Source organism: Macrotis lagotis, chromosome 1 (assembly GCF_037893015.1).
Source record: "Macrotis lagotis isolate mMagLag1 chromosome 1, bilby.v1.9.chrom.fasta, whole genome shotgun sequence".
Classification (NCBI taxonomy): domain Eukaryota; kingdom Metazoa; phylum Chordata; class Mammalia; order Peramelemorphia; family Peramelidae; genus Macrotis; species Macrotis lagotis.
The window spans coordinates 373,925,430-373,939,100 of NC_133658.1; the positions used below are offsets into that span (position 1 = coordinate 373,925,430).

Here is a 13,671-nt window from a genome sequence, read left to right on the forward strand (position 1 = left end):
ATAAAGAAGTAACATGAGCCAGGAAGTCACCAGTGGCAGGGAATCTACTATATTATTCAAAATCTAGGATGATGAGGAAGGAAGGAAATCTTCATGAGAATATTTGGGGGGAAGGAGGAAAAAAGTCTGTTAACTACATAATCAAGAGTTGGGCAAAAAACACAAAAAGATTACTATATTTCTCATATTTATGATTAATGGGAGTAAAAGGAGAAAAAGTAGAATTTTGGAATTTACTCTGGGAACCTGGATGATGGGGCTCAGAAATTCTGAATCTTCACTATGACCTTGGATAGCTAACTACTCCAGAGAGGCTCCATCCCGAGAGAGACTGAAGGATATTTGGGAGTTACTGCTCTATCCATCTCTCCTTTCCTTCTTCTCACTTCTCTCCCTCTCCTCACCCCCATCTCTCTCTCTCTGTTTCTGTCTCTGCCTCTGTCTCTGTCTCTCTGTCTCTCTCTGTCTGTCTGTCTGTCTCTCTCATTCACTCTCTCTTTTTCTCTCTGTCTCTTTGTCTCTGTCTCTCATTCTCTCTCTCTCTCTCACACACACACACACACACACACACACACACACACACACACACACACACACACAGAGACATCAAGTAACAATCTGTCATTCAGACCACTATTCTCACCAGAGTTTCCAGGATACTGGGACCCTAGAAACCCACACTTGAGAATCTCCCTTCTACTGTCAAAAATATGTTATCTAAGAATCATCTTTGTGATTTGTTTTCTTAGAACAGTTTTTGACATCCATTCCTAAACTCATGAAGTCAAGGCCCCCTGGGCCCTACTTGTCTTACAGTCCTCTGAGCTCACAAGTGCATATGCACACACCCAATTCCAAATGGGTGTCTGTACCAGATAAGAACCCATAGGTCTGATATGGGACCAAACCACAACTGAAGCCCCACATGATTACCCATTGCCTTTGTCCAGCAGGAATAAAACTTTTGATATAAGATTAGACAATGGGCATGAACTAGATTTGGATCCAAGCTGATGCCTTAATATGATTTCCCTTCTAGCAAAATCACTGAAGTCCATTGCAAAACTTATTCTGGTTCACCTGGAACAACATATCTCACTCAACAAAGAGTTTTGGCAGACAGTGATCAATAGAAAAATCATATTATAGTAATAACGTCTCAGACTTTGTTTATGGCAGATTTTTATGGTAATCCTTTTAAAAAAGCACAATTTCTAGATGATCAACTATAATGGATGCAGCTCCTCTTGACATTTCAGTGATCAAGGCCAATCCTGAGAGACCATTTATAGAAAATGTCATCTACATCCAGAAAAAAACCCGAACCTTTGGCATCTAAATACTATGTTCACTTTTTCAAACTTATTTTATATTTTTCTTTCTCCTTCGTGGTTTTTTCTCCCTTTTCATTCTTCTTATACAACATTACTAATATGGACATATGATTAAAATGAAATCTATATCACATTGGTCCCTGCCATAGGGAGGAAGGGGTAAGGAAGAGAAGGGGATAGAAAAATGTGAAAACCAAAAGCTTACAAAAGGATGCTTGTTGAAAACTATCTTTGCATGTAACTGGAAAAAAATTTAAATAAAAATAAATTTTAAAAAAAAGCACAATTCCTAAGAAACTTTCACTGAACATGATCTTTGGGGAAAAGGATGCTCTTAAATAAAATTATAGAATTGGAAGAGACATTATAGTCTGGTTGGTCCATCCCCTGACTAAAAAAATCTCTCAGGCTGAGTGTGTGGCTTATTGCTGTCCTCACAAAATCACCCTTCCTTCAAAACACTGGAGAGAGTGAAATGTGTATATCCCCCTCAAATTTTCATTGCCCTCATAATATCCTTTTTGACTTCACAGGTGATTCATATTTCTGCCTTCTGTGAGACAAGGTTCCCAACATGTATTACGGCTCTTATTGGATCTTTGTGTGCTTCTCTTTCTTAACCACAAGGTAAACTGAACTACCACAAAACCACCTAGTCAAAAATGGTTTATGCTAATGAATTTTAAATAGTAGGCAAGGCACCAGAACTTGGGAGCTCTCTCTCTCTGTTTCATCAAAAAAACAAAGGTCAAACAAAGCATTCATTTCTATAAGTACCAGATTTTACCTTCTCTCAACATTCCTTTCTAGTAGGAAAACACTCAAGGCTTTTGAATATGAACTGAGTTACACCAGTGATACTGGAGGTACATTTATCTATGGCATATATTCACAGTGAAATTGAATGATGAGATTGATTGATTGTCACTTAGCTTTAAAGGACATCTGGAAATTATTGCTATCTGTCTATCTCTTCTTCCCTTCTTCCCACTTCTCTCTCTCTCTCTTTCTCTCTCTCTCTCTCTCTCTCTCATACACACACACACAGACACACACACACACACAAACACATACAAATAAAGTAACAAAACTTGCTTTTTGTTCCAGAATATGCATTCAGGGAAATCAATCTAATATCGAGACCAACAGGAATGATAAACTCTCATTGCCTGGCTTTGAGAATCTCACTGCAGGATATAACAAGTTTCTCAGACCCAATTTTGGTGGTATGTTATCATATTTTTCTTTTTTTCCTATGCATTTAAATTTTTAAATTTTAGTAGTCCAAATAAAAGTTAGCTAGATAAAATAAAAATAGGGCATATGCACACAATTTACAGTCAACTATTTAGATATGACTGATGGATCATAATTTTAAAATTCACCTATGTAGGGGTAAAGACTAAAGCAAACCTATACCAATTCATAAATTATCCTATACCAACTCATAAATGATATTAGAATTTTCAATTCTTGGAAGGATTAGTATAAAAATGAGAACAGAGGTAAGTAACATGAAGGACAGGCAAGAGAGGATTCTGGGGCAGAAAGAAAGAGTACATTTACCCAAGATATTTCAAAGCTCATTTTAAAGAGTTTTATAGAAAAAGTCCATATTTTTCAATATTAATAAAAAATAAAAAATACAGTACACAGAGGGAAGACAATGTAGACTCTTTTTAATTTTACTTTAAACAATACAAAAGGGGGAAAAGAATGGAAAAGTGGAAGAATGAGAACACCATCAATAATTTTCATATGACCTTGGATATACAAATTTACCTCTTCATGCATCTATAAAATTAGGAAATGTTTCATATTTCATGGTCACATATTCAGAATTTTAAAAATCAGATCTATCATTATTCTGGAATGGAATCTAGGGAAGAAAGTTTCTAACTTCTAACTTCAGTCCTTATTGGTACACACACACTTAGCACATCCCATCCAGGTAGATGGCATCCCTAAATCCCCCAAATGTCACAAATAATGTGAAAGCTCAAGCTTTTCTGGCAAGCATTGTGTGAATATCTCCTTCCATTTTTGCCTTGGCCAAAATTTCCTAGGAGGAAGCTGCCCTCTGGTGGCAGAGTTTAGTTTTATTACTGAAGGGGGGAGAGGGAGGGAGAACAAAAGAAACTATCAGTTGTTTAGAAACTCACTCCAAAACACAGCAAACCTGCAGATCCCAAGGATTTTCATCCATGATCTGTATTTTCAGGGGATAGGAATGCTTCTGGAAGTCTCACCCCACTCCCATCTGCTGGCATTCTGACATATACAAAATTTCCTTTCCTAGAGATTAATACTCAATTATCCTCAACCTCATTAGAAGTGAAGTTTTATTTCCAAATGTTCTATATAAAAATTTATTGCTCAGTTTTCTGAAACACCAGCAACAAGCTGGGCATGATGAATGAAGAATAGATCTGGAGTCAGAAAGATCTGAAGTCTCAATTCTTGCATCACATACTAGCTTTGTGATCCTGGGCAAATCTTTCTCATTTTCCTCATCTATAAAATGGGAATGATCATAACAGCACCTACCTCAAAGGTTTTTTTGGTAAGGATCAAGTGAATTAAACATATGTAACATTTGAAAACTTTAAAGCACTATAGCTAGTATTATTTTTATTAATAATCAGAATGCTTTGCCTGTTTAACACTTAACAAGTTGTTCAAGAGATTGTTGCAAAGTAAAGATTTTCTTCCTTCTCTCTTACTTTCCCCAATTTAATACACTGCTGTAATCATTGGTAATAATCTATTAAAAAGAAGGATATGGGGCAGCTAGGTGGCACAGTGGATAGAGCACTGGCCCTGGAATCAGGAATACCTGAGTTCAAATCCAGCTTCAGACAGTTAATAATTACCTAGCTGTGTGGCCTTGGGCAAGCCACTTAACCCCATTGCCTTGCCAAAAAAAAAAAGGATATGCTTAATGGGAAAGATAATGCATTCACAACTCATACATTCCTATTCATCCTGGGATGCTCACCCTTTTCAATTAAAAACTTTTAAAAAACCAAAAGGGGTGTGGGGACTTACTCATTGTCCACTGCTCCTGGGAAGAGCCTCCAGCTGAGAAGTTCCTGAAGTAATGGAAGAGTAGAGTGTAGGGTGTGTAGATGTTTAAGGAATTTTTCTGTTCACCATCTGAGTTGAGGTAGGCTAAAACTAGAGGTGTGGTGACAAATGTTTAACAACCTTATGGGAGGGAGGGGAAGAAGGGGGAATTATGCACAGCACACTTTTAAGTCTATTCTTCATTTTTTAATATTTTCTCCATCACTTTGTTGTCTAGTATCTAGACTCTAGACAATAAACCCCTGAGATTCAAGGTGCATATAGCTTGAGTGAGCCAGTGATAGGAAGAGATGAAGTTAGAGTGTGTTAGCATTGTCTTGGAGATGTGTCTATGATTGTCTATGTTGGGGTAAAGGGAATGTGGTCCATTTTCCCCATTCTCCCTGGTTGATCATACATACTCTCAGGGTCAAACCAAGGTCCTTCTGGGTTTATTGGGGGCAGCTAGATATCAAAGTGGATAGAATGTGACAGGAACTGTCTGGCTATTTATGTATCCCTGGTCTTTAACATAGTGCCTAGCACATTGCCAAATGAAGCAGCTGGGTGGACAAAAATATTAGTCCTGGAATCAGGAAGGCCTGAGTTCAACTCCAGCCTCAAACACATTCTAGTTGTATGACCTTGGACAAATCATTTAAACTGTTTGCCTCAGTTTCCTCGCCAATTCAATGGGGATAATAACACAGGGTTGTTGTCAGGATCAACCAAGATTTGTGAAGCATTTGGTAATTCTTCTTCCAAAGTCTCCACTTTGGAGACTATCAATCTGGCAATGTATGATATGGAGACCCTCTTCTGTACAAACCCTTTCTACTAAGATATTACAGATGCCTCATCACAGAAAGCAGACCTAGAAGTGCGGTAGATATGGGTTCAAGCATACTCCTTCGGATGACCCTGGATCTTTTAAGTCCTCAATACCCCAGGTAGCTCTCTAGGGTCATAAGTTGTAAAGGTAACAATAAGCAGTGATAGAGGCCAGTTTACCTCTGTCAGTGAAATCATAGATATAGTCATTCATTATCCTTTGGTCTTTAAACAACAGATACTCATATATTGACAAAAAACAAACCAAAAAAACCTCACACTTTGGTCCCCATATCATCCTCATCTATCTCTTTCTTCTTTCCCAGGGGAGCCTGTTGAAATAGCATTGACACTAGACATTGCCAGTATATCTAGCATTTCAGAAAGTAACATGGTGAGTGCTTTTCTCTCCTTTGCCAAAACAGATTGACTTTTTTCCCATGTTCAGTAATACAAAAAGCTTTAAACAGCAAGCCCTAAACTTAGTTTAAACTGGAGGCTATGTCAAGAGATCCAAGAGAATCAAAGATACTTTACAAAGCAGAATTTGAGAAAGGGAAAAGAAGGTAAGACTTCAAAGACTCAAAACATAAAAACGTGAGTATTTTAAAATAGAGAAAATTGCAGGTGGGGGGAAATACATTGGGGAAGACTTAATACCATATAATCCCTGAGAGTGGGGAAAATTGGGTAAATTTTTTTTATAACTAATATCTTTCAATAGTCATATAATTGAGGATAAATAACTTTAAAAATTACAGTGGTATATTGGAAAAAGTGATGGACTTGGAATCAAGAGAATGGACTTCAAATCTTTTCCTTTGACAATTCTGGGAAACCTCTCTGAGATTCCCTTTCTCGTCTGGAAAATTATGCTAACTATACTGATGCTACCAAATCACGGGTTGTAGTGAGGAAAGCATCCTATAAACCTTAATGTGCTATTCTTTTTTAAAATTATTTTTTCCAAGAACATACAAAGATAGTTTCCAACAATCATTTTGGTAAGATTTTGAATTTCACAATTTTCTTCCCTTCCCTTCCCTTCCCTTCCCTTCCCTTCCCTTCCCTTCCCTTCCCTTCCCTTCCCTTCCCTTCCCTTCCCTCCCTTCCCTTCCCTCTCCTCCTGACAGAGGGCAATCAAATATGTTATACATGTATAATTATGTGCTAATCACTTGTAGACTAGTATCCTTGAGAGGTCCCTATAGCATTTCAAGCATCTAGCCTATCAGCAAACTTAGTACTTGGTGTTTATATTCAAAAAGACCTTAGCGATAGACTATATGAAAATAAAAGTTTTATTCAAAGGACAAGTTAAAAGTAACTGCATATTATGAATAAAAAGGTTTTTTTTTCTTACCTCTTCAAATTACTACACAAAATAAATAGGGTCAGTTTGATCTCTTGTTGACACTGGCTGCTACAACCAGGGCTCTTGAACAACTTTATTGATAACTGTCTCTCTTGTGCTTTCCTTTAAGTTTAACTTTAGGGCAATGTATAAGAAGTTGAAATTTTCCTCTAAGTTTACTAACCAGGTTCCATTCTTTTTTTTCTTGATATGTCCTTTATTTTTAATTTGTGTATTTACTTAATAGTCAAAATGATTTGGTCACTCAAAGTCCTTTTAAAAATAGTATTGCTATTACTGTATACAGTAATCTCTTGGTTCTGCTTACTTTGATCTTCACCACTTTATGCAAGTCCTTCCATGCTTTTCTAAGATCTTTAAGTTCATCATTTCTTATAACACAATATTACACCACAATTTGTAAAGCTATTCCCCCAACTAATGATGATCCCTGCAATTTCTAGTTCTTTGCCACCACAAAAAGAGCTACTATAAACACCCCATTGACATTCAAAGTTATAATTACTATTTGTGAATTTCCCTTCATTATATTTTTACTCACTATTTTCTCTCAGTATATCCATTAACTTTTCTTCCCCAACCCTCTCTTTCTCCATCCCACTCACCTCTCCATTAGTCCCCCTACTCTGTCCTCCTACCCTCCCAAACCCAATCCACACATGCCCCTCCAAAAGTTTCACCCCAGTTCTCTCTTCCCACCTTCCCAAATCTCAGCCCAGACAATAATCCACCTATCCTCACCTCCACAAAAACTGTCTCCTTAGGACTATACTGCAACCATCTACCTGAGGCAGCGATGGACTGATCAGAGGCTGGTGTTTGAAGGCAACAAGAGCTTTACTCTGGATGCTCGCCTTGTTGAGTTTCTCTGGGTTCCTGATACCTACATTGTGGAATCCAAAAAGTCTTTTCTACACGAAGTCACTGTGGGGAACCGACTGATTCGTTTATTCTCCAATGGCACTGTCTTGTATGCTCTCAGGTAGATCTGTTTTTAGTTATAAACAAACTGGTGACAACCAATGTTTCAAGGACCAATGCAAGCTTAGCTGTTTTCCCAGAAAATTTAAAGATAAATCAGTCTTCTAGAACTCTATTGTTCTCTAAGTAGATGTCACTTTCCTTGTCAATCACTGTTTATGTCTTTGTTCCCCTACAGCAATTGAACCATTCCATGTAATTTAAGTTTACCAAAATATAAAGGTTCCTATAGGTCTAAGGCTCAGGTAAATTAAGCAACAATCACAGGGTTATGCAAGGGTTTTTTAAATAATGAAAATAGAACCTAGTCTAGATTTTATGGAAAAGTAAGACAGAAAACAGACCTCCTTGCAACTGAGTTCAAACTCTAGAAGGGAGACATTAAAACTAGAATTTCATAGGGAGTACTAGACTAACATATATTGCAGAGAACAAAGAAACTACTGAATTTCTATTCTCTCCATTTCCTTCTTTCCTGCAGAAATAGGACAAAAAGGAGAAGGGGTAAAAATTTATAACATTCCACTGAGTTCTTACCCTATATTGAAATTTAAACATGTTAAATTATATAAACTATAATAATTGGAAGACTCGGGTCTTACAGCCCAAGATGTCTAACTCACTTTGCAATCACTTTTAGTGATGCAATATAGTCCAGTGGAAGGAACATGGTTTGGGACTTACAATACCTGGGCTTTTGTCCTAACTCTGCCACAAACCAGCTCTGTGACCTTAAGTAAATTTCCTTAGCCTCTCAGAGAGCAGCTAGGTGGCCCAGTGGATATAGAGCCAAGTCTGAAATCAAGAAGACTCTTCTTTCTGAATTCAAATCTGGTGCCAGACACTTACTAGCTGTGTGACCTTGGGCAGGTCACTTAACCCTATTTGTCTCAATTTCCTCATCTATAGCTGGAGAAGGTAAATCATTTAATTATCTCTGCCCCCTTACCCCCCCCCAAAAAACAGACAGAATCATGAAGAGTCAGAAATGACTGAAAAATGACTGAACTAACCTCTCTGAGTCTTAGTCTCCTCATCTGTCAAATAGAAGTAATGATCATTTTCCTTACTACCACAGCGGATAGAGAAATGCCTTGAAAAACTTTAAACCATTATATAAATGGAAGATATTAGTAAATGCTTTGCTTCTAAATTAGAAACACTTCAACATCCCCCTATTGGGACCTCTTTCTCTTGATGCTCCTTTAACAGTATCTAAACTTCAAGCAGAGGCATTGAAATGTCATTTGTCACCCAAAACCCTAGTGGTTCTTGCAAGGCAGGGTCCAAACCACATGTTCACTTCAAGAATCAAGCTAAAAGTCCTCAGGGTCTCACTACTGGAAGAGAAAACATTCTTTATAAGGCATCCTCTTAGGACATGCTTTCTGAAACTCGGGCTCTTTTTTCCCCCAGAATTACTACTACTGTTGCATGTAACATGGACCTATCTAAATATCCCATGGACACACAGACGTGCAAGTTACAGCTGGAGAGCTGTGAGTATAATATCCTGCGGGCCCTAGAGATGATTTTCATGGCTGACTTTAAATCTGTTTAATAGCAAAAAAAAGAACATCAACTGTATATAGTGTCTGCTCTTGATATTAATCCAGGATGACAAGAGCCCCTTTGACTGCTTTCATCAAGAGATTTGGGTATGTACCACAAAAGAAAGAAAAAAATCTTTCACTGCTAGACCTTCTTTGGAGCACAATTATGTATTGGTACCAAGTTGTTTTGAGATAATATTGGTCCATATAGTCAAAGAAAATGATTTTTAATGCAGTTACTTTCCTGTGGCAGACTACTAGTAATCTTTACTGCTTTACTTTTTTGCAGAACCTTGGTACTTTTAAAATAAGAAACTATAAGACAGGGTCAGCTAGAGAAGAAAAGAAATAAAGTGAGAAAAAAATGAGTGAGATTAAAGGAGGTTAAAATGAATTAGAATGGAGTGAAAATAAAACAAAATTCTGAGGGGGTAGCAAACAGAATAATAATGACTGACATTTACTTAGCATTCACTATGACCTGGATACTGGACTAAGTGCTTCAGAATTATCATTTGATCCTTGCTACTATCCTGGAAGGTAGGTTCTATTATTATCCTCATTTTACAGATGAGACAACTGAGGTAAACAGAGTTAAGTGACTTGACTAGAGTCATACATCTAGTGAGTGTCTGAGACTGGATTTGAACTCAGTTCTTCCTGACTGCAGGCTCAGTATTCTATCCACTGCCCCTACATGATTGCTTCTACTGAACTGATAATATGATATATTTACAGAACACTTTGCAAATCTTAATTTTCTTGTAAAAGTCAGCTTTATCATCATCATCTTCATCAGGAGGAGGAAGAAGAGTTTCTGTAAAGGCTTTTGTAGTGGTGTGCTAGTAAAGGTTTAACAAGTGGCTTTCCAATAGACATTGATAGTATAACAGTTGTCTTTATTTACTAATCTATTTATTTATTTAACCAGTTTTAATGAATTTATCCATTCCTTCAGTGTAGTATAATGGGAAAAAATTAGATTTGTAAAGAACTATTCAAATTCTACTTATAATACTTCACAACTATATGACCTTGTACAAGACAGTATGTTGCCTGTAAATGCAAACATAATATCTGAAGTATCACCCTCTCCCAGTTATTGTGAAGATCAAATTAGATATGTGAAAAAGCTTTAAAAAATCTTTTTTTTGTAAGGCAATGGGGTTAAATGACTTGCCCAAGGTCACACAGCTAGGTAATTATTAAGTGTCTGAGGCCAAATTTGAACTCAAGTCCTCCTCACTCCAGGGCAAGTTCTTTATCCAGTGTGCCACCTAGCTTCCCTCAATGCTTTACAAATCTCAAAGCCCAACACAAATATTAGCTATTGTTATTATATTTTTTCCATTTATAATCCATTAGTTGCCATAAGTCCACATTTCTGTGTATGCCAGAATTTCCTTTTATTTGTTTTTATAATTAAACAATTTAATTATTTTATGTTTTTCAATTAAGAAAAATCTATTTTCTTTCCTTTCCAACTCCCACTTACTCACTGAAAATTAAAAGATGATCCCCTGTAATAGTCCCCACATTGCCCATATCTAAAAAGGATTTACCTCATTTTGCATCTAGAGTCTGTCACCTGACTGTCAGGAAATGGGCAGCCTGCCACATCATTGGTCCTCTTATGCTGTGATTGAACATTGCATCCATAAAGAGTTCTTAAATCTTTCAAAATTATTTGGTTTGGGTTTTTTTCAGTGTCATGATGATTTAAAATTTTCTCCTGGTTCTACTCACTTCACTTTGCATCATTTCATATAGGTCTTTCCAGATTTCTTTGAAACTGATACTTTCATCATTTCTTGTAGTACAGTAGTATACCATTACACTGGTATGCCATAATTTGTTCAGACATTCCCTATTTGATAGTAACCCCTTAATCTCTAGTTGTTGCTTTTTTTTTTAGAAATTACTGCTAAAATAATTTTGTACATATGAGTCTAATTTTCCTCTTATTGATCTCTTAGGGTTATAATCCTAAAAATGGAATCCTTGGTCAATGGCTATACAGAGTCTAATGACTTTGAAACATAGTTCCAAAATGCTTTCCAGAATGGCTGGACCAATTTATAACTCTACCAATAATGCATTACTGAGTCTGTTTTAAAATTAAGTTTTCTTTTTTATGGAAAAAAAATCCATATTCTTTCTCCTCTCTATCACTGAAAAAGAATATAAAAATAAAAACAAAACCTTGTAAGAAACATTCATAGTCTGGAGGCAACTAGGTGTTGTAGTAAATAGAGCACTGATCCTGGAGTCAGGAGTTCAAATCCAGCCTGACACTTAATAATTACCTAGCTATGTAACATTAGGCAAGTCACTTAAACCCATTGCCTTGCACAAAGCCAAAAAGAAAATATTCATAGTCAAGCAAATTTCCCATTGCACATGTCAAAATGCATATATCTCATTCTGTACCCTGAATCCATCACTGCTTAGTTAGGAGAAGAATGCTTTAGGTTCATTCTTTTTCATTGTATTGACTAAAGTTCTTAAATCTTTCAAAAGTAATTTTCTTACAGTTTTGTTACTGTATAAATTGCTTTTGTTCTGCTCTCTGCAAGAATTCATACAAATCTTTCTAGGATTCACTGATATCATCCCTCTTATCATTCTTATAGCATTAGAATATTCTATTATACTCATAACTTGTTTAACTATTCTTTATGTGTTTAAATCTTCCTTAGTTTCCAGTTTGCCACTATAAAAAGAACAGTTCCTCCTCCTCCTCCTCCTCTATCACTGGGTTATAGGCCTAGTAATGGTATTACTGGTTCAAAGAGTATTCATGGTTTATTGACTTTGGAGACATAGTTCCAGTTTTGCTTTCCAGAATAGTCTGACCAATACACAACTTCACCATCAGTGCATTTGTGTGACTGTTTTCTCACAGCTTCTCTAGCATTTGTTATTTTCCTCTTTTGTTAACTTTGCCCATCTAATGGGTGTGAGGTAGAAACTCAGAGTTTTTTTCATTTACATTTTTCATTTTACATGCTATTTTAAGTATTTATTGTTCATATAGTCTAATGTGTTTTTCTTTGGAGTTTTTATTGAAGATGTTTTAATGTCATTCTTTTATAGGCTTGTATCTTGTGTTTCTCTCTTTCCATCACAATTCTTTAATATGGGAATTTTGTTCTCTTCATTCATTTATCCAATCTTATTTCCAATAAAATTGGTCATTTTTTAGGGCCTTGATTGTGTATTTTGGAAGGAAATGACTGGGCCTTATTTGGTCTTGTTTTATACTCTCTGGGGTCCTGCGGCTGCTGTCTCTAGATAATGGATGCTGTATTCTTCAAGCATCTCACAAGTGGTTCTAACTAAGGTCCAATAAAATTTTAGTGAACCCAAAGTGGTTTGATACAAGGTGAAATCTGATCTGAGTCTTGCAAGTTCTTGACATCAGTTTGGTTCTGGGTGATGCTATTAAAGGCTTGCCAGATTGGACTTATGGTAAACTTTCAGCTACCTAAAAGACTGTATGCTTATAGAAATGCCAGTTCACTCCTTGGTCTTAGCCTCCTGCCTTTGTTAATTTGTTGCAGACCTCTACCTAACACATAGGTTGAAACCAAGACTACTCCCAGGGTTAGAATCATACAACTGCTACTCACTTCTGTTCCCTTTCTTGCTACTGCTTGGGTGTGCTACTTCTCTTGCCCCAGTTCTCAGCTGTTTTTGATGTCCTTATACTCAGTTTCCCTCACCAGTCCACACTGGGTCTATGATTTAGTCCTAGGGTCAAAGTAACAGAGCTGTCATTTATGCTCATGTTCTTACTTCTTAGAGAGCTGCCTGCCTGGGTCAGCCTTTGGTATATCAATAGTCTTCACAGCCTCACAGTGCAGGCCAATTCCTGGGTTGGAAAGATCCAAACAACACACATAGTATGCTGGGACCCATTGCCAGTGCCTCCAGATTTCTATCCATCTCCTTTGCCTGATGTAGCTTAGAAAAATGACCCACTTTTTGGATTAATCTACTCCTTAGATTTCACAACTGTCTGGCACTCTTTTGGATTTTTAATGGAGCTATTGTGAGCAAAACTGGGAGGCACTGCTTTTGCCTATTCCATCTTTATTCCTTCAATTTTCAACCCTCTTCTCCACTACCAGTCCTAGTCCTGTAGGATTTAGTGAACACAATTCAATAACCATTTATTAATATTTGCTATGTTAATTCCCATTCAATATTGCAACCTGATATGAAGGTGGCCCTAGAATTGACAAAGGATGTGCTAGGGAAAACTGCAGAAAGTCCCATCACACTAGAAATGATTGTAGCTTCTGTGTCTGAACCAAGGATACAATCTAGCAAGTTTCTTAGATATTTAACCTGAAAAATCTGGCTACTCAGTCACCAGAATTTTTTCTGGCTTTAGGAATTCATGAAAATGACTACTAAGGCAAAGCAGGGGTGTTTTATGGCAAAAGTATCTTAATGGATGAAATCACCATTTTTAAGCAATTAAATAAATGAAAAATACTGTGCTAGGTAATGGTGTAGACAAAAA

At 36.7% G+C, this 13,671-nt stretch overlaps 1 protein-coding gene across 2 annotated transcripts in view; it reads left to right on the plus strand.

Annotated features, from left to right (window-relative positions):
* The window catches only part of GABRP (gamma-aminobutyric acid type A receptor subunit pi), a 43,811-nt gene that overhangs the window by 17,700 nt on the left and 12,440 nt on the right, over window positions 1-13,671 (plus strand). For both annotated transcript variants that reach the window (XM_074212428.1, XM_074212427.1), the window contains 5 exons: window positions 1,868-1,961; window positions 2,442-2,560; window positions 5,558-5,625; window positions 7,371-7,588; window positions 9,004-9,086. In XM_074212428.1, the coding sequence (XP_074068529.1) occupies window positions 1,909-1,961; window positions 2,442-2,560; window positions 5,558-5,625; window positions 7,371-7,588; window positions 9,004-9,086 (541 nt within the window). In that variant the 5' untranslated portion in view covers window positions 1,868-1,908. The remainder of the gene's footprint in view (window positions 1-1,867; window positions 1,962-2,441; window positions 2,561-5,557; window positions 5,626-7,370; window positions 7,589-9,003; window positions 9,087-13,671) is intronic.